Source organism: Malus sylvestris, chromosome 14, assembly GCF_916048215.2.
Source record: "Malus sylvestris chromosome 14, drMalSylv7.2, whole genome shotgun sequence".
NCBI lineage: Eukaryota > Viridiplantae > Streptophyta > Magnoliopsida > Rosales > Rosaceae > Malus > Malus sylvestris.
The window spans coordinates 30,231,699-30,253,133 of record NC_062273.1 but is presented as its reverse complement, the minus strand read 5'-3'; the positions used below and the strand labels follow the sequence as shown (position 1 = coordinate 30,253,133).

The window sequence follows — 21,435 nt, the reverse complement described above, 5'->3', positions numbered from 1 at the left end:
CGGGATATTATCGATATCGATACAAATTGAATAAAAACCACGGAAATTGTAAGAAAAACTTGGAAATTTTTATTGAAACTTTGCAAGATGTTTATTTAGTCAATTATATATTAGTTTATCGCAAAAAATTGGAAGGAAATGCATTGCATGATAGATATAACTGATTTAAGTTGATTATATAGCGAGATGGCAAACATTGTGAGTGTAGAAAATATGTAGTAATTAATGAAAGAAGTTTAAACACACCATAATCATTTATATATAATGAATTAGTACAATATTTTACACTTTATACATTGCATGGTAAGATACATGAGTGACTTAGCAAGGTCTAAAATATCGATGATATCGGAAATATCGGTAGTCCAAAAAAATATCGGTAGTCCAAAAACCCGGAAATTTCGATGGAAATATCGGGATATTATTAATATTTTAGACCATGGCAACGACTTACTCTCGAGGTGGATAGCAAACACAGTGGTTAGAAGAGGCTTCTCAATGGAAAACAAGCATTTAGCAGACAAACTGGAATTTATGGACTGAGGAGTGGAAGAGTAGAGAAGAACGCACATGTGATGCACAACGGAAGAAGAACTAAGTAGTTGGTTCATTAGATTGAGAACACAGGGCAGATAAACTGTGACAACCCGTCCCGAATAAAAATATATTTTCTCCCCGAATGTGTGAAAATGATGATTATACCCTTGGGGCTTAGTGACATGGATTTACGTATATAGTTTTAAATTATTTTTCTCGTTGACGTAATTAAATTGTACGCGTCATCATAAACGTGTTGACGCGAGTTAGGGCCTAATCGAGTTCGTAACGGAAATGTTACGAATGAATAAGTGGAATTGGGTTGGGGTTGGTTTTATTTCCATTTGGACTCAATTGCTTAAACCCTAAATTCTATAGCCCAATTAGGGCTTGAGATTTGTTCTTCTTTTGGCTAACTCGTGACCACACACACACACGTGTAAGTCTGTACGACCCGAGTCCTCCAATCTTCAAACACCATCAAAACCTCACAGATCGAACTTCTAAGGACCACCTTCGAGTTCCTTGCATCCCCACGAGCCTATTTGTTCGAAGAAAGGATGTCGGAATCGAGAAGAACCATAAGCTCCGGCGAGGTCTTTGTCACTCCAATGTGATCGTGGACATTTCACGAGATTATAATCTAAAAAAGGGTCCTAATCGACTCTATAAGGATCCTAGGCTAGTTTTGGAGTGGTTCGAACGTCGATATACTCGGGTTTGTCGAGTTCCAATTTTGCCCGGTTGTGTTGAGCTATTTTCCAACCAGTTCCTGAAGGTTTTAGGTCCCCAAATATGTATGATTATGTTCTCCTTGTTGATAGCTTCAAATCTATATAAACTTTGTGAATTTTGGTTGAAAAACGAAGTAGAAACTAAGGTTTTAAGATTTTCCAGAATCCGGCGTTGCAGATGGCGGTCAGCGGCAGCTTCGGCGAAGCCACCAGAGAAGACAGAATATTCCGTCAATTTTGATGGAATATACTAACGGCGTCAAGTAAATTTAACGGAATATGCTTCTATTTAACAAAATATTTTTCCTAACGTCGTTGGGGATTCCATCAGTGTGCCAGGCATGTGCCTGCGCGTGGCTAGCACATGAGGGCGCGTGAGACATCAAATTTTTTTTCTAAAATATAGGGATGCTCGTGGTGTTGAGTAAGCCACGATGATATATTCAAACACCCCAATTGAGCAACACGTGAGAAGTTATTGCACGGTTTTGGTTATGTACTTTCGAATTAACGTTAAATTAGTTGTTTCGCATATAGGTGAGACGTTTCCAGAGGACGAGCGTAGCCATGCGAGACTTGGGGGTTACGACCCTGCTACATACCAGTGAGTGGGCTTTTGGTTTTCTATATATATGTATATATATTTTCCATTTTCCTATAAATGGTTTTAAATGGATTTACGTTTTTAAATGCCATGTCAATTGCATTACATTTTGGTATATGCATTAGTATAGATATGCATATTATTGCATGACGCTGCGGACGCCCAGGTAAACTTCAGGTGAGTACATATTGATGATAGTAATTTCAGTGTGTATGGTTATGTTTAGATGCATTTAGTGCTCATTATCTTGCACCCCGGTGTTAGTGCTCCATCCGAGACCAGGGTCTAGCCTTCACGTGATCATTCACCTCCCGCACCATACACTCACCTTGGATCCAAGGCAGGTGCTAGCCTGTCGTACAGACCACATTAGGTGGTTCCGACTCGTATATGACTTACGATACTTTGCACAGCCTTCATGTAATCGTAGCACTTGAGGGCATCTATTTACACCCAGCCTGTCATACAGACCATATTAGGTGGTTCCGACTCTTATGCAAAAATTGGTAGATGAGTTATAGGCTCAACCGTACATGTCACGTTAGGTGACTCTGGCTAACATATCAGTTTACATTGATTTATTTGACCTGTCTTACTTATTTCATTGCTGAGATACTTGACATGGCATATACTTGGTTTTCACTACCTTTGAGCATGATTTCTACATACGTATGTATTACTATTTTCTAGGAAATTATACGGGTATTACGGTGATGGGTTATTATTTTTGGAAAGAGAAATGGTTTTAAAAAGCTTTGTTTTTACCCACTCACATTTTCTGTTTTGCGCCCCTCCAGGTTCTAGTTAGACATTCTTGTTGGTAGCTTACGAGGACTCTACAGCGGTTCTGACATACTTCAATTAATGTAGGAACTTTATTTCATGTCCTGTATAATTAATACTTAGCCTGCTGGACTGCACTTAGGTTACCTATGCTCTGAATATATATATCTACACTTTAAATACCTTCACTCGCACTTATATATTTGTCTAGTGTAAACTAGTTGGTTTTGGTTTTTATTTACCCACATTTTCATATCACTATCACTTCCGCACTGCACACATGGCTACGTCACCTTCACGTGACGGCCAACATGCCTCGATTCTGGTCGGGGTGTGTCATAAACTATTCGGCGCCTCATCAAGAGTTTAAAACTCATAATCTTGAGAGAGCAATTTTTTAGTGTGATGAATGGGCACAACACTAATAATGCTATCAAATTATTATATTTATTTTTCACAAATTTAATTTTTTTCACTTGTAAGTGAGAGGTTTTAGGTTCGATTCTCTCCAAAGGCGAATTTGAACCACATTATTGTTACCTCATTGTAAGGCTTAGCCTACTCCCCACCCCTTAGTGTAGATAAATATAGTTTGTTTAAAAAAACATAACATATCAATTTTGTCATTTAGCAGTACACAAAATGTGCCACTTAATAGTACAATCTAGTGGTATTCCTTTTCACTTATAAGTAAGAAGTCTTATATTTTATTCTTGCCAAAGGTGAATTTGAACCAAATTATTACTAGCCCATTATGAGTCTTAACCCACTCATCCACCCCTTAGTGTAGATAATATCTTTTGTTCAAAAAAAAAAAATACATAGCACATGAAAAAATTATTACTTGACTTGACTTATGTATAAGAAGCCTATAAAAATTCTCTTCACAATGACATCCAGATAAAGCTAAAATGGAGTAAGATTATCTCCCCTCAAATCTTCCTCCCCTCCAATCCCCTCACCTTTGTACTTCTCTCTCTATAAAAAGTCAACTTATAGATAGAGAAAGACAAAGAGGAAAATGTGAGAGAAATATAGGAATTTAGAAAGAAAGAGAATCTTACTCCGACTGAAATGGAAAGCATGACCACAGGTCCACAACTACAGATAAGTAGCACCAATCATGAGTGAGAGTGGGGCCTGACCTGAGCTATTTTGGTTTGTTTTGATTAAGGTCATTGTGGATGCAAATTTCTTTCTCCTTGATCTTGGACAATTTTGCACCTACAAAACAATTAACACCTTAGGTTAAGGCCAAGAGCCTCACGCGCCCATGATGAATGGGGGGGCTTTGGCCGAAGAACCTCCAATGCCAAAGTTAGAATTTAGAGAGAAAGAGTGTTTAGAGAATTTTGGGATTTTTGCCAAAGTGTTGGAATTGGTTTTTTTGGTGAGAATGAGAGTATATTTATAGGGATAGGAGGTGGCTAGGGTTTTTTGGGTTTAATTTAGGTTTAATTAGGAGTTACAAAATTGATTATTTGTATAAATGGGGTAATAAAATGGAGAAAGGTGAAAAAGGTTAGGAAAATGGAGGTGGCCGGCCTCTTAGCAGTTTTAGGTGTAAATGGGTGTTTTAATTGATAATTAAGGGATTGATTAGGTAATTAATCCCTTAATTAATCAATTTTTAGGGAACATGAAAGGAAAATATCATTTAGCTAATTGATTAGCTAAATAATGGAATACAAAATATATAGAATAAATTAGGTTTTAGGAATTACCTTATAGAAAGGATTTGATGAAATAGGCTTTAAATTGTTACCTATTTTGGGCACTTTTGACTTGGTTTAGGGATGATTGCCCGCTGCTCGCGCGTAGGAATCCCAGTATGCCTCAAGGGTATTTTTGTCCTCTTTTACCCAAGAATCCACATGTCGCCTTGCGATTATTTTTGGCTCCACAAATGCCCCCACACCTGTTGGGCTGCTCGTAGGAAAGGGCAGCAGGTGTATAGATCATCTTGCTTTAGGAAACGTGGGACTGCTTCCTATTTTGATGTAGATTCTCTCTTTAATAGGAAATTAGATCCTTCTAGGAAAGGGAAATAAATTTCTCTCAAAGCCTATTTAAGTCCACCTTAAGTGGGTTATTAAATCAACTTTGGAGAGCGAATTATTCTACCCTACAAGAGAGAGATAGCTTAGAGGATATTTGTTCCCCTCCTCTAGCAATTTTCTACATCTTACCCGTGCAAATGACCGTCTTTCGTTGCTTTCTTCGTCTTCTTCATGTCGCACTGAGGTAAGAAAAAATTAATTTTCCTTGTCTTCTTCTTGGATGGTGCTACATCAGGGCAGCCGTCGGGGTGGTGCGGCATGTTGGCTGACATGGGCCAGGAGTCTGCTCGGCATGGGCCGATGAGGTATTGTGGCATGGACCACTGCTTTAAGCTGCTCGACTTGGCTTAAACCAAAGGCAGCTTGTATGGCTGGGGCCACGGATTGTGGCGATGTGGCGCAGTGCTAGCTGAGTCACATGGCTCATGTCTTTTTGGGCTTTTGGACATGACGCGAGCTAGGCAGGTGATTGAGAAAAATGAAGAGGTTGCGGGCCTCATGAGCTGCTGGAATGTTGGGTTGAACTCTCATGCTGGGTACCACGAGTGGCGTTGGCTACTTTAACTCTCTTCGTTAGGAGAAACGTGGGCTGCTCCCAAAATAAGAGGTGAATAGGATCAATGCGGATGCATTGGCTCGTCCAATCACTGTTGTGGATCCTGTTGCAAGTGAATGTGGGAAAAGGGATCTTCCCTGCCTGCTCAAGAGATGCCGGCTAAGAAAAAACCAAAGACTTATTTCGCTGCTTATGCAAATGATGAAAAGTTGATTACTGCTTATAATCAAATGATCCACTTCAAGAGAATCGTCGATAGGCTTGAACCCCAAGTGTTGGAACTTCAAGGTGTACTGAAGATCGACGAAAGTTTGAAGAAATAAGTGGATGAGCTGCAGCGCGTCCATGTTGGTATTGGTGAAGTAGTTGGAGAAGTTGGTGCCCAGGCTGGAGCAGTCAAGGGTGATGCCGCTGCTAAGAGCTTCGCGGCTGCTGAAGGTGTGGCGACCGAATAGTCGTGGGATGTTCAGGCTGCTAAAGTGTAGTCATCTAGGTAGCCTTTAAGATTTTCTTTGTTTTTCCTTGTAGCTCTTGTTTTGCTTGAACTCCTTCAGCCTTTGCTAGTCGTTTATAAACATGTTTTCCTTAGCTTTTCTTCATTTTTGCTTCTTTTGTTCATGCCCTAACCTTTAGACTTGATAGATCAGTGGCAAACATGCTACTTTTTTATAAGCAGACAAGCTCGCGTAGCCTATGCAGCCGTAGATGTTGGTGTAGAACTTTGCAAAGTCGTTAGCCATTGGGTTGGCAGCCGGATGCCTTACTTACAGAAGCAGACAAGTCCGCGTAACCACTAGGCTGTTAACCTTGACGTTCTCCAATTCTGTAGGTTGCGTAGCAAGTATCACAACACTTTAGGACTTGGTGTAGGTTATTCCACGCTTGGCAGAAGTGAAGCTTATCGACTACGTAGCATGTCGGCAGTGGATAAAACTTTATATATGCGTGCTAGCTTGTTTAACCTTTCACAAGAATGTGTGGTTGTATAAGTCTAGTGCGGCTTTACTGCTCGAAGGGCAAGCTGTAGGCAGTCTTCCGGAATCCGTAGGCTACCTTAGTGCACTCGGTAGCAGCTTTAGGATTCCAGGGCAGCCGTCCATCGGATGTACTGCGTAATGTGCCATCTCCGTCTCTAGGGCCCGGTTCCTCACGGATTAGGCTAAGAGACCCAAAATCCTTCAGTTAGCTAAACCTTGAAAAAACCATTGCAGCTACTTCTAGGAATCCCTTCGCAAGCCATCGTGCATCTAGTTATACTAGGGCAGCCCGGCTCATCCACGTCTGGATATTCAGAGTGTAGAGTTTATCCTCCCATTCTTGGAGAGCTGACCCATGTGGGTGTCGGGGAATTGGTTTACCTTCTCGCGTTAGAGAGCAATTAGTTTACCCTCTCGCACTGGAGAACATGGTTGGTCCCTCTGGGGGTGCAATTCCTACGGTAAGTCCCTAAGAAAGGCGCAGTCTTCTTTTGAAGTGTAGGAGTGATCAGTTGTTGTAAGCATGCAGCCAAGCCAAGTTGTGATTACTTCTGAATTCCTCATTAAAAAACGAGTTAAACGAACGAGAACTTAGATATAAAGTAAGAACTGCATAACAACTGAATAATCCTCGGTTGGTGAGGTAGTGCCCTTCGAGCTGCTTGAGTCTTCAGGCTTTGATGTAGCGAGAGGTCACACATGGTACTTCCTCAGATTGTAGGCGTTCCACTGTTTTTCGATCTTTTTGTCGTTTTATGATGGCGAAGGTGTAATTGTTCTTGCCACCTACTCTGCTGATCTTGTATAGACTTTCCTAGATGGGATCCATATTTTTGGAGCCTTTTCTACTGGTAGTGATGAAGGTTTTTCTTATGACCAGATCTCCGGGCTGGAACTGCCGGATCTTGGCTCTTTTGTTGTAGCTGGAGAGGAGCTAATGCTGGTAAGCTGCAATGCGAGTGATAGTTTGTTCGCGCCTCTCTTCTGCCAGATCTAAGCTTGTAGCCATCTCCATTCGATTGCTCATCTTTTGGTTGTGTGATACGCCATAGACATTCTTGGAGTTCGTCTGGCCATTTTCTTTTCTTAATGGTGGGGGATTTCTTGTGGCAGTCGAGGATCATCTTAGTGGATGCTTTGGCTCGCTTATTGCCTTGAGGATATCTTAGCGTAGACATGTGCTGCTTGATACCATATTTTTGGAAAAACTTCGCCAAATTTTTGCCCACGAATTACGGGCCGTTGTCGATGACGATGGATTAAAAGATGCCAAATCGGCAAATGATACTCCTTCATATGAAGCGCTCTATGTCTGCCTGAACCATGATCGTCATGGGCTCTGCTTCTACTTATTTGGTGAAGTAGTCGGTTACCACGATCATCATGCCTTTGCCCCTGGTAGTCTGGCTGGTGATTAGCTAGGACTCGGAATGAATGGAAAGTTTTTTCACCACCAAGTCTTTTGTCATTCGAATGCCTGCTAATGGGGCTTCGTACTCTGCTTCGTTGTTAGATGCTTTGAAGTTTAGAGTGATCGCCTGCTTAAGCATTGAAACGTCTGGGGTGGCAAGAACCACGAATACTCACGAGCCTTCGTAGTTGGATGCGCCGTCGACATGCAAATGCCAGAAATCTCTATTGAGGGAGCAGGTGTGGCTAAAGTGTGCTCAGCTGCCTTCGGGGCGTCGTTGGGCCGAGTTGTTACGTTCGTCAGAAAACTTTGCATCTGCCAGGGTCTACGCCTTTATCGTCGCTGGTTTGGATACGACGAAATAGTGCGTCATGATGACGACTGCTTGCATTTGAAGGTAAAACTTAAGCTTTTGGGTTACAACAATTATCGCCAAAGTTAGCTTTTGAATTTTTAATAGCATCGAGGAGAGCTTTTGAACTGTAGAATACAGGTAACTGTAGAATACAGGTAGTCGGGCCTCCAGCTCTTCTCGCATGATGGTAGAGCTTATTGCTACTTTAGATACCGTCAAACATGCGAATAAGTCATCCGCTGCTTCTAGGGAGGTGATGTCGGGTACTTCTTCAAGTTCTTGAATGTGCATTGGCGAGCCTCATCCCAAAGTGCATGCTTCTCTGCCTAAGTAAAAGAGTCTGCTAGAGTTAGATCTTCTTTCATGATCAATTTTCCGAATAGCGGGTGGTCTGCTGGAAGTCCTTTTTAGAAGGCTGCTCTAGGTATCGAGTCATTGCATCCGACTATTTTTGCCTTCTCTACTTTGAACCTTCTTACATAGTCGCGAGGCGATTCTTTTGGGTTCTTCTTGACGTCGAACAAATGGTCAGACTTCTTTTTGATCGAGCGATAAGATGAATATTCTTTGGTGAAAACCAAAGAAAGTTCGTAGAAATTCTGGATGGATTGTGGCGGCAGGGTGTAGAACCAATCTTGCGCATCACCTTGTAGAGTGGTGGCGAATATCTTGCATATGAGATCATCGTTATTTCGATAAAGGATCATTGCGCTTCGGTAGTGCTTTAAGTGTCTCTTCGGGTCTTCAACCCCTTTGAAAGATGTGAAATGTGGCATGCTGAACTCGCGTGGAGGCTCTGTCTGCTCGATCTCGTCCGTGAAGGGTGACCTGCTTATGTTGGTCATGTTTCGTCGTAGTGCCTCGTCGGTGACCTCGTTGCGTTGGAAATCATGCAATCGCTTGGTCAATAGTCTCTCTACTTTTTCCTGAATTTGCCTTTGTTGGGGTAGCGGAGCTCTCAGCTGCCCCCAGCCATGACTTGCTGGTCTAGGCTGCTATTCCATGTGTTTGGCTCGTCTATGCCACGGATGCAGTGCATGTGGTGCGTTCCTAGCAGGCGAACGAGTTCTTCGCAGGCTGCTAGTTGAACTTGAGCTGGATTGAGTGACTACTTCTCTCCGTCCGTCGTGTTGCCTACTCTGATGTGAGGTGGATGATGCTTCTTGTGGGCTTAGCAGCGAATGGACAATTTGTCCGAAAGGTTACTCATGTTGACTATCGGAGTATGACCCCAACCGTGAATGTATGCTCATCCGTGGGCCTAGTCGAGAGTGCATGTTCCTCTGTGCGCTAAGACGGGAATGTACACTGCTCAAACGTTCGGCTCGTGGCTGGTCGAGTGGCTGCTTACCGGAACGCTGCTGGAAAGGTCCATCTGCCTTTGTCCTACTTCGGGATACCTCGTCCGGGGCACGTTGGATCCTGATGCATTGCAAAAGTTGATTCACCAAGGTTGTTTGTTGTGCAAGAACGCTCGTCAACTCTATGACTTGTCGAGACAAGTATTGTTCGCCATTTGGATTGGAAGAGCTTGGAAGGAATGCGCCTCCTTGGGCAGTGGAAGGGTGGTAGACTCCGGGCGCGAGATTTGAGTTGGGAAATGTCAAATCCACGAAAAAATATGGTGAGAATGCCCCCGGCTCGATGGTAGGTCCGGATGGTTGAGATAGTCTTGGGCCGACTTGGGCTGCTTGGAAAGCTACTGGAGCAGGATGGGCCGTGAGTGTGGGCTGCTCAACTGGAGCTGGCTGGGCCATGAGAGTGGGTTGCTCGTCGGGAGCAGGCTGGGTCACGAGAGCAGGCTGCTCGGCAGGAGCAGGTTGGGCGGTGAGAGTGGGCTGCTCGACGGAAGTAGGCTGGACCACGAGAGTGGGTTGCTCGTCGGGAACAGGCTGGGTCACGAGAACAGGCTGCTTGGCAGGAGCAGGCTGGGCCACGGGAGTGGGCTGCTTGACGGAAGCAGGCTGAACCACAGGAGTGGGCTGCTCGTCGGGAGTAGGCTGCTCGATGGAAGCAGGCTGGACCACGGGAATGGGCTGCTCGTCGGAAGCAAGCTGGGTCACGAAAGCAGGCTGCTTGGCAGGAGCAAGCTGCTTAGTATATGATGCATGCGAATGAGAAGCTTGGGCCCGGGCCCCTACAAACTTGGATGGCACAACTTGGGTCGTGGCCTTGGTGCCGTGAGCCTTGGATGGCACGGCTCGAGCCATGGTGAAAGCACCATGGACCTCGCCACGGGTGGCTACCGAGGTAGCCACCGTGGTGGTTCCCATGGTGGAAACTCGTGGTGGTGGTGCTGCTCCACTTATTGTCGCATTTAGCCTCACGGATCTCCGCAATCCCATTTCTTGAACATTAGAATTTTCACTTGTGGAATTTTCTAAATTTCTAGCCATTATATTTTGCTTATACGTTTTATCAAAGAACCTCTGCAAGTAAAAAATTATAATAATAAAAACGTATGAAAAATATTCAAATGGACTAGAAAATAAAGAAAAAACCTTTTTGTGCGAGAGTCTTCTACGAGTATGGATTTCAACTCTCAATGAAAGTACCAATTTGTGGATGCAAATTTCTTCATCCTTGATCTTGGACAATTTTGCACCTACAAAACAATTAACACCTTAGGTTAAGGCCAAGAGCCTTACGCGCCCATGATGAATGGGGGGGTTTGGCCGAAGAACCTCCGATGTCAAAGTTAGAATTTCGAGAAAGAGAGTGTTTAGAGAATTTTGGGATTTTTGCCAAAGTGTTGGAATTGGCTTTTTTGGTGAGAATGAGAGTATATTTATAGGGATAGGAGGTGGCTAGGGTTTTTTGGGTTTAATTTAGGTTTAATTAAGAGTTACAAAATTGATTATTTGTATAAATGGGGTAATAAAATGGAGAAAAGTGAAAAAGGTTAGGAAAAGGGAGGTGGCCGGCCTCTTAGTAGTTTTAGGTGTGAATGGGTGTTTTAATTGATAATTAAGAGATTGATTAGGTAATTAATCCCTTAATTAATCAATTTTTAGGGAATATAAAGGAAAATATCATTTAGCTAATTGATTAGCTAAATAATGGAATACAAAATATATAGAATAAATTAGGTTTTAGGAATTACCTTATAGAAAGGATTTGATGAAATAGACTTTAAATTGTTACCTATTTTGGGCACTTTTGACTTGGTTTAGGGATGATTGCCCGCTGCTCGCGCGTAGGAATCTCAGTATGCCTTAAGGGTATTTTTGTCTTCTTTTACCCAAGATCCACGTGTCGCCTTGCGATTATTTTTAGCTCCACAACCATTATCTGTCCAAGGCTTTTTAAGCCATCTCCAACCGAATGAGGGGTAAAGGACCATGTTTAGCCATATAGCCTTGTAAGAAATTTTATTTTAATGAACAGTGTCATATCATATTTTATACCATCTTCAACCAAGAGGATCATAGGCCAAATATAATCCTTTGACAAAAAATTCATCTCCAATCGAGGAGACCAAAAGGCTATAAGCCAAACAGAACCCCCTCAATAAATTATTATTTTAATTGAATTAATATAGGTAATTAAATTAAACGACCATATTAAAATAAGGTTTTCGGACATATTTTAAGTGCCACCTGCCACAATAACGAAAAAAGTGTGGTATTGTTGCACCTGCCACGAAGTCAAGCTTGACATTCTAACGTTGGAGGGCTGGCTGGAAATGGCTAACCCGCTGACCTATTTGTGGGTTTTGGCCCGATAGGGCCCACAAACCATTTGACCTAGCCCTCGGTTGGAGACGATTTTCGTGTCATTTCAAGCTATTTTTAACCTTATGACCCTTTGATTGGAGATATGACCTTATTGCTCCAAAGAAGGCTCAAGAAACAACAGGCCTAATGGTCGCTAGTGAAGGGTATTTTTATCTTTCAAAAAAATCGAACATTCAAAATGTGCAGAAAATTGCAACGGTCCGCTAATCAAATGCTTCCCTCTGGGGAGGGAGGGAGGGAGAGAAACCCTAATTGGAAAAGAAAATCCATTTTTCTTTTGTGGGTTTGATTTGATACTTGGATTTTTCTATTTACTTATTATTTTGGATTGGCTTTTTAGTCAAAATGGTTTTTGAAATTTGCATAACACATAACTGTAATTCTCAAGATTTAAAATTAATAGAAGTGATCCCTGAGATTATCCATCATCCATTATTTTGGTAATTTTGTTAAAAAAACTTCGTTAAGTTGAAAGTATAATACATAACTTTAGACCCTGAGATTTGCATAACACATAATTTTGGTCCCTAGATTTGCATAATATATAACTTTAGTCTCTGAAATTGTCTACTATCCATCATTTTGATCATTCCGTTAAAAAGCTTAGGGACCACTTAACAGAGTTTTTTAATGGAATGACCAAAATAATGGATGATGAATAATCCCAATGACCACTACTATTGATTTTAAATCTAAAAAACTAAATTATGTGTAATGAAAATCTCAGAAACCATTTTAACTAAAAAAAAAAACCCAAATTTTAGAGCAGCAAGAGCTATATATTTAGTAAATAGAGAGAGGGAGAGGGAGAGAGAGAGAAACCCTAATCGGAAAAGAAAGTCCATTTTTCTTTTGTGAGTTTGATTCGATACTTGGATTTTTCTATTTACTTATTACTTTGAATTTTAGAGCAGCAGGAGCTATTTATTTAGTAAATAGTTGATTTGATAAGTTGTTTGTAAATTGCCTGCTCTCTAGTTTCTATTTATTTGTTATTGGGTGTTGGTGTTAAAGAATCAAGAGTTAATGGCCGCCGTAGATTTGAAGAAATCAGCAAAAACCCTAACAGCCGGTGATGAAAGTAAGATTACAAGTCGGACATCGGAAAATATGATCAAGCCTTGTCACTCCCACTTCTACAAATCCTAATCCCAGTTCCAATCCCAATATCCCAATCCCAATCCAGGAGGCTGATTGCCAACCCCAGCTTCCGCTCAGGTAAGTAAACCATCCCTTATTTCTCCACACCTTATACTACTTTCTCATTACCTTTCCTTTATAAAAACAATTCTGTTTAAAATTAGTCTATATGTTTTTGTAAATGTGTAGATATAGGATTATAGCGGAATTGTTTGCTCATATGAACTGTTCCTTGAGATTGCTTCTTCTGCGTAAAAGGTCGCCTACTGTTCAAAATGTTTTTGCTCAGGTGAAAGTCATGGCACAAAGATAATGCCTAACCCTTCACAATATTCCTGTTTGATAGTGCATTTCTTTCATATGCTGGTTGGCGCCTAGCGGTGGTGGGTGTTGCTTTTCCACTTATAACCAAGTGTTCTTCTTTTCCTTTCCTTTCCTTTTTTCAGAAAGTTCTTGCACATGCATCTTACTTAACTGAAATTTGTACTTCCGGAAACCATAAAGATAGATAGTATTTTGGTGCAGGACTAGAAAACTCTATGCACCAATCCAGATATGAATATCACCTTGCTAGTTGATGTTGTAGAAACTCACTCTCAAGTATCTGACTTTATGGCTCTGCGCCAAGTTTTTAATTTTAGGCTTATTCATTTCTTTGCCCTGCATCCTGAGGTACGCCTACTCTTTCTCAGAATATTTTCCCCACTTTTCCTTCTTCAATATGAAAGACTGCTGCAAGCTCCTTGATTGGTTCTAATAGGTATGTTTTAGCAAATGAAACTTGACTATATAAAACAGAAGATGTGGATCTCAACTGTATAGGACATGAATAATGCCTAAAAATGTTAATTTAGCTTCATTTGAGTGACATATGATAGTCTCGTGGTATATGAAATGTTAGCGATCAGATTGAGCTGGCTTCAACTTAGTGATTCTGCTTTGTAGGATCGGGATTAGTTATTTGGTGACACCTAAAAGATGAAACAGTTGCATGCCAGAAAGTTTGATTGAGTAATTTTCAGATGACTGCCCATTTTGTATAAATGTACAAAGAAAAGATTAAGTTTATTTCAACAAATTGATTATGTTTCCTCCACTTGGGCATACCTCTTTGCATCCTGTATTTGATTAATCGGATAGGTAATATTCTATGTAATATTTGGGTGTTAAAAGATAAAAGAAATGAACTCGTGCATTTTTATTTTTGAGATCAAGGCTTGTGATGTTCTAGATGCCATTTTGGTAGAGCCTTTTAGCCAAAGACAGCGTGTTGTTGTTGCTCAAACAGAAAAGACCCAACTCTTAGCATCTCCATCCCCCACACCATCTGATGGTGTTAGGAACAACAAAAATGGGCAGAATAAAGTATTTACTATTCAATCTTCCAATTTTAAGAGTAAATCGGAGCTAGATATCTAAAAATGGGAAGTAGAAGGAATCATGTTTTGAGTTTCATATTATCAACCACACAGTACAGCTGAACCACCCACAATGCTCTATTGCTTCAAGTGTATCTGAAAGCCCTCATGTAAAGCTCACCTCATCTGCTGACAGTTTCAGGTACAACTACCTGCACTATTGACACCAAGGAGACCAATGCCCAGTTGTGACGCCGAGCATGAGACAATAAACAGCCAATCAACATCATGTTATACGCCTGCAAAAAGAATTCTAAACTTCTCGCACTCGGAAGGTGATAAGATTGCATTGGATTGTATGACAGATTAGTCAGACTACTACAAAGTTGTAAACCAAAACATCCCTAAGACTACAGAAACACCTTTTGAGGATGAAAATGTTACTTTTTCTCTGGAACCACAAAAGGTATGTTATTTTAGAACTTTTCAATTATTCTAGTAAATTGGCATTGGCATACTTTAAATTTAGTTCTTTACTGTTTTCTTAAACTTGCATAGTCATAACTTTCTTTTCTAAAGGGTGTTGAATTGATTGACTTGGGGCAATTTTAAATTTTGTCAAGTGAAGTGTTTATTTCAAGGTTCATGATGAGATCAACTAGATTTACTGCATCAAAACTCTGGTATTTTTCCTCTGGTGTGTGTGTATTCATTTATCTTAAGAAAGTTAATACTATCCATCAATTCTGCATGATATGACACCAGGAAATATAATGATGTTACTTTTGTCCAAGTAGATATTGTTTATGAGAACTTAAATGTGCAATCCCTTTTTTTGTACTTTTTACCTGTTACATTATTTGAACTTAATTCTGTCTCCCACTAACGTGGAGCCTATAGGTCAAGCAGATAATTGGTTACGCTGATAAGGATTCCAAGAGGAATCAAAACAGTGCATCACTGTGCCATCAAATCTCTGCTTGCATAGATGATGGGGTTACTATAGTTCACGGGATATTCAAGTCTTTAAACTGGTCCCTAATCACAAATTGTGCACAAGATATTTATGACTTATGAGTAGCTTGGATATTGTTAAAAGAAGTGTGTGTCAATGAGTTAAACTCTTACTTTTTTTTTTGTTGCATTATCTAAACTAGGTGTTTCATGACTTGACCTTTTTTTTTTTTCTCTTTTCAGGAGAAGTCAAAGAACATATTGATCTTCTTAAAAGGTATGTTCCAAATTTGTTCCATATGGAGTTGTATTCTAGTGGAGATATTGTGCACAAGTAATCTTCATTTTTATTTCGTTAATTTGTCAGTAACATCCTTACACATGAAGAGATGTCTGGTATGTGATTAGAAGATTTGATAAGATCAATGTTGTTAGGCCTTTTCCAGTGACATCAGTTTCTCGTAAGAATATCAAAATTTTTGTAAAAAATACCGTGAGAAATATCCTTCTCGTGTCCCCCAAAGGAAGGTTCTTATGCGTTGCCCACTATTCCCCCTGCGGTGGGGAATGATCTTTCTGGCCCATGGTGTGCGCAAAACCTTATAACACAAGGGATGAGCACATGATAGGTTGTTCTTTTTAATGTTAATGTTGGGCAGGAGCACCCACGCAATGTTAAGAGAATCTCAAATTGGTTAGGAACGTTGAATTTGTTTTTACTACAGTGTATTATTCGATTGAAGGTTATGTAGGGGAAATCTCAGGTTTAACCCTTAATAATAAAGCATTTCTAGGATCTCTTGTTCAGGTGTGGTCATATATCTTGTTCAAATTTGGTATGTCTTGTTCAGTTTTATGAGGGAAAAATTATATCAAGAAGTTCCTGATTATCCTTTGTAGATTACAAGTTTATTTGTTGTGAAGAGACTATATTCACATTCCAAATTACTTTTTCCACACTTTTTAATTTTTTTAATATTTTTTGATATTCTACACCTGACTAACACTTGATAGAAAATATTAAAAAAAATTAAAAGAGTGTGGAAGACGTAATTTGCGATGTGTGAATATAATTTTTATTTTTGTATTATGGATATTTGTTTTTCATCATCTTATTCAAAAGCTTGTCACGACGATTTTCTTTCATACTGTTTTTTCATTTTAGAAGTTGGAAGCAAATCAGTTGTCTGTCAAATTGATATTTTTTTGTCTGATGATAATGACGTGCAGAATCAAGAAGGTGGCTGATTCAAAATCAGTTGTGTCAAAGTTTGAGGAGAAGAGGATACAAGTGTACAAGTGACACTGTGACAAGATTCGATCAACCGGAATTAGATCCTCTTCGGATCTCCTCACCGAGGATCCGGATAATCAATTAATACCAACCGTTCATCAAAGATCGTGCAGTCATAATTGAATGTTTTTTATATTTTAAAAAAAGTAAAGTAATCTCATTTTGTGTGAAAATTTTAAATTTCTTTTTTTATGACCGTGCGGTATTTTGATGAACGGTTGTTATTAATTGATCTTCGGGATCCCAATGAGGGAATCCAAAGATGATCTAATTCCTTTAGATATATAAAAGAATAAAATTGTGATCGTACGATTTTTGATGAACCGTTGTTATTAATTGATTCCGGGGATCCTCAATGAGGAAATTTGGAGAGGATCTAATTCCCGATCAACCAATTGAATTGATACAGCGGCCCTGCAATGCAATATATATATATATTTATTTATTTATTTATTTGTTGACAAAAAAATTATGAATTTATTCGACAACTTGCAAAAAAATATGAACTTATTCGACAACTTAATTCATTCACATGAGATGGGCAGGCATGGTCATTCACCTTTAGATTATGAATGGTGAAGAAAAATGAATGTGCTTTTGAGCCTTAATATCAAATTCAAAGGAGGTGATCACAAATCATTGATTATCCAGAGCCCATGATTTCATCGGTTTTAAACTCATGACCTCTTTTAATATAAACATGACTAAGAAGACACGTTACACATTGTTAAGAAAACTCACGAACATTATTAATACACTATTCCACTAGAATAAGTATTAATTCAAGAAACAAAATACAATTTATAATGTACTTACTTATTGACTGTATATTTGTATAGATAGGTATTTGTTCACACGTGTGATGACAATATTTGTATTGAGTTTGATATTAAGTTTGTGATTCTTGTGACTTGGGTGGGTGGATCGGTAACTAATTATAAAGTATTTTTGTAAATATTCTATCATTTGTATAAAAAAAGAAAAGACAAATTTTATGCGTGTCTTTCATATGGTATAGTAAATGTATGTGCTTAATATATAGTTGTTTATGTATCTATATATAAAAAAATTATAATGTAAATTAAGCAAATATTCTTATGATAGTTGTTTATGCATCTTTTAAAAAAAATTATAATGTAATTTAAGCAAATATTTTTAGGAATACAACGATATGTTGGCGCTTAAGAGTAATGAGATAAATTGGTATCAAAGTTATTAGCCATGAAACTCAAATATAAGACTCTTTTACTTACGTGTGAAGAAGAATACCACTAATTAATGGCAATTGAGTAATTAGCTAGAAAAAAAACTTTTTAAAGGTGATATGAATAAATTTTGTAATAAGGCGAGACATACGAGGTCAAGTTCAACTTGTAAGCGAGACATATGGCATCAAGTTCAAATTATTTAGAAATCTTAAATGTCATTAAAAAAAAATTATTATTGGTCTGGTTTCTATAAAAATTAAGAAATTTAGAATAACAATGATGGAGATTAGTTGAAAGAATACATAGACTCAAATCCACTTGTATACCTTATTTGCATCTCAATGGAAACTGTACTTTTAAGAAAAAATTAAACCAAAATCTAAAATAAGTCTAAATTTAAATTTGTCCACCATTTGGAAAAGAATGTATATAAACCTTTGGGTTTATTTTCTTTTTCTTTTTCCTTTAGCCGACGCGGGCTGGAGTGTACATCCCATCAGAAAACGAGGTGATAATCAAACCCTATCAGGAACGCACCACGTGGCAAGAGAGGTGGGTTGGTGACCGTCGGATGTTGAGGAGAGGCGAGAGAGGGTTTTTATAGCGAGAGAGAAAACCTAACCATAGCGCCGTCTGAGGTGAAGGCTCTGGATTCGTGATCTTTTTATCTTCTTATCCCGAACGCACAAACCCTAGGGAGGCCAAAACCCCCAAATCCCCCAACGCCAAGGTGAAGACTTTCTCACTCGCTCTCTCTCTTGTCGTCAATCCTTTTATTTTATTGATGGAATCTGTTCCTGTTTCTGTTTTGTTTACTGGAATAGGTCGTTTGTTTTATTTCTCTTGTGCTTGTTTGCTGGTTAATCAAGTGATTGAGGATGGTTTATTGAGCAGTGCACCCATTGTATTGTGTTTGTTTTTGTTTGTAATTTGTTGCTGTTTGCGTCGTTGAAGCTTGTTCGTTGGTGGGTAAAGCTAAATCAATCATTTCTGGTGCAAATTTTGTAGTTTTGGATTTCTAGTTTTGATCGTGTGGACAGCCAAAGAGTACGTTTGAAATGTTTACTCGATGGGATTCCGAATGCATCTGCCACAGCTGTGCACTTATTGTTATGTCGTCATGGGTGTCACTGTATAAGTAGAAGCGTCTTCGGGCGAATGGTTGTGATAGTGCCCAATTATGAATTGTGAACGTGAACGGGGTTTTACTTCGACAGTGTCACCAGTATTACTTTGTCAAATTTGGTAGACTTGTTTGTATTCAGTCGTATAGGTCTATATATATATATATATATATATACACACACACATATATTCTCTTGCTTACTTGTCATTGTGGCCTTATGCCTTTAAACCGCTTGCTTATTCCCATTTCATTATATGTCTCCTAACATGGTTAACTTGTTCTCCCATCTTTTAAAGAAGATAAACTGAACTTTGAAGATTTTTTTTAATGTTTATAGGATTTGGAAGATGTTTTGAACTCAATTATTCAGTGTGCCAAGTTGTATAATTGATGCGTCTTTTCTTTGGTTGCATGTTGTCACCTCATGGAGTGTTTTTATTGAAGTTTCTATAATTCATGCTTATCTTTCTTAATACAATATGAGATTGAAGAAACAAGATAACCGAAAGTGGAAATGAATTGTTCATTATTTGACACTTGTAAAACAAAAGGCTTTGTGAGCTGGAGGTTTTACTGCTTAAAACTTAGATTAACAATAATGTAATTAAAGATGCAATGTTTTGTCTCTTGAAACTTTTTGTGCATGTCTCAATTAAAACTCATGACTTCATCTCATTATACACTTACTTTATGCAGATGAATAGGGAGAAGCTTATGAAGATGGCTGGTGCGGTTCGCACTGGTGGGAAGGGCAGCGTGAGAAGGTGAGTTAACTCTCACTTTGAAAGTCCTCTTGTCCACCAATCTAATTCAGAGTCCGAATCTTCAAGTGCTAGCTTTAATGATTATGTGTTGGATATTCTTGTGATTGATGATTTATGTGATGTGGTTACCCTGATGGTATGTTGAGTAAATTGTTTTTACTATGTTTTGCTTTTCTTAAGAGGATCTTCATTTGGCGTTTGATCGACTTCTTTGTGCAATCACTTTATAATAAAAATTACTGCCTGTTTGGCAATAGTTTCAGTATAAAACATAGTCATCAGTGGTTTTGTAGTTATCTCACTTCTGTTGCATTATCTTCCTGTTGTCTGTATGTGATTTTGCTTATTAATTTATTCTCTTAACTTCAGGAAGAAGAAGGCTGTTCACAAGACAACCACCACAGATGACAAAAGGCTTCAGAGCACCCTTAAGAGAATAGGGGTGAATGCTATACCTGCTATCGAGGAAGTTAACATATTTAAGGATGACGTAGTTATCCAGTTCATAAACCCCAAAGGTGAAGCCAGCCCTAAAAAACTCTGGTCCTGTATATTATCAGTTTGTTTCAAGTTTTTTCCCCCTAATAGTTGATGATTTTCCTTGTACGTTTCAGTTCAAGCTTCAATTGCTGCCAACACTTGGGTTGTTAGTGGCTCTCCTCAAACAAAGAGTATGCTACTATTTCTTTTGAGTTTTTTTGAGTTTGAAATTTGTTTAGAATATCAGACCATCTGGCAAAACAACACACTGCTTGAGTTTTAAAATATCAAACATATTTTCATTTGTGTGGCTGTGCCCTGACATCACGATGCATTTGGCTTTTGATGGCCAATTCTGTTGTTGTTTATACCTTTGATTGTCTTTTTTTAGATTTTAGACATATTTTCATGTAACTTGACATATAATCTTTATTGTAGAGTTGCAAGATATTCTTCCCAGTATTATCAGCCACTTGGGTAAGTGTGCTTGTAAACCTTTTTATTTTGTTCTTGACAGAGAGTTGTCAAATTCTTTTTCACACCTTTGATTATTTTCAGGGCCAGATAACTTGGACAATTTGAAGAAGTTGGCTGAGCAGTTCCAGAAGCAAGCACCTAGTGCTGGTGGAGCCGCTGCACAAGAGGACGATGATGATGAGGTTCCCGAGCTTGTGGCTGGGGAAACATTTGAAGCCGCTGCAGAGGAGAAGAACAAGGAGGAGAATCAAGCTTCTTAGGGAATTTTAAGGGGATTTTGTGTCATTTTATATACTTTTGACGCCGGGGAAGTTTTTGATTTTGTTTTTACCTTGTCATGTCTGACCATGTTTGATGGATTCTCCTTATGATACATTGGGTAGTAAGTCACTCTTATCTTTTGGTTAAAATTTAGTTTTACTATTTCTTAATTTTTGGTCAATTATTGTGCTTAATTGTGTTGAAATTGGATGATCCTTGTTAAAATAACGAAACATGCAACAGAGTCTGCGAGGATGATCATGATATGCAAAAGCCTTCATCAGTAACCAAAAGCACCTTTGGCGGTTTTGCATCGAACAATTGATGAATCTGCATCTAGCAATGCTTTCATCATTACGCTCTCCGACTTTAGAAGGCAAATAGCACACCTCAACAGTTGGGAGTCGTCTATCAGTTGGCAGTTTGAGTGTAGGGCTGGTTTGGTATGGGATATTGAACTGAAAATGGCATGTCAAATCCTGAATCGAAAATTTTGGGGATGGGAATCCGACGACCGATCCTGAACTGAAATTTTGAGATTCCCAAAATTGAACCCGCATTAAAATCAAAATCATCTAGATTGAAATTGAAATCATCCGAACATGCATTAAAAACTCAA

The 21,435-nt window shown here is 39.1% G+C and overlaps 1 protein-coding gene and 1 long non-coding RNA gene across 5 annotated transcripts; both read left to right on the top strand.

Moving 5' to 3' along the window:
- Window positions 1-12,528: 12,528 nt before the first annotated feature.
- Window positions 12,529-16,904, top strand: LOC126600968 (uncharacterized). 4 transcript variants are annotated; one of them, XR_007615649.1, is made up of 4 exons: window positions 12,529-12,972; window positions 13,184-14,718; window positions 15,450-15,483; window positions 16,437-16,904. It is a non-coding gene; the product is annotated as an uncharacterized LOC126600968 (long non-coding RNA). The 4 variants fall into 4 exon arrangements; XR_007615647.1 differs by having other exon boundaries at window positions 13,084-14,718; XR_007615648.1 differs by having other exon boundaries at window positions 12,529-13,277; window positions 13,420-14,718.
- A 1,359-nt stretch (window positions 16,905-18,263) lies between these two features.
- LOC126600252 (nascent polypeptide-associated complex subunit beta-like) lies at window positions 18,264-20,986 on the top strand. The gene is made up of 6 exons (XM_050266835.1): window positions 18,264-18,438; window positions 19,531-19,598; window positions 19,968-20,116; window positions 20,213-20,269; window positions 20,517-20,555; window positions 20,637-20,986. The coding sequence occupies exons 2-6, from the start codon at window positions 19,531-19,533 to the stop codon at window positions 20,813-20,815; spliced, it is 492 nt and encodes a 163-aa protein (XP_050122792.1). The 5' UTR covers window positions 18,264-18,438; the 3' UTR covers window positions 20,816-20,986.
- Window positions 20,987-21,435: the final 449 nt, after the last annotated feature.

Bases quoted from the DNA above. Each gene is read 5' to 3' on its own strand.
- LOC126600252 (XM_050266835.1), top strand. From the start codon at position 19,531: ATGAATAGGGAGAAGCTTATGAAGATGGCTGGTGCGGTTCGCACTGGT. The intron at 19,599-19,967 runs GTGAGTTAACTC...TCTTAACTTCAG, and splicing joins GGGAAGGGCAGCGTGAGAAG to GAAGAAGAAGGCTGTTCACA. The intron at 20,556-20,636 runs GTAAGTGTGCTT...GATTATTTTCAG, and splicing joins CAGTATTATCAGCCACTTGG to GGCCAGATAACTTGGACAAT.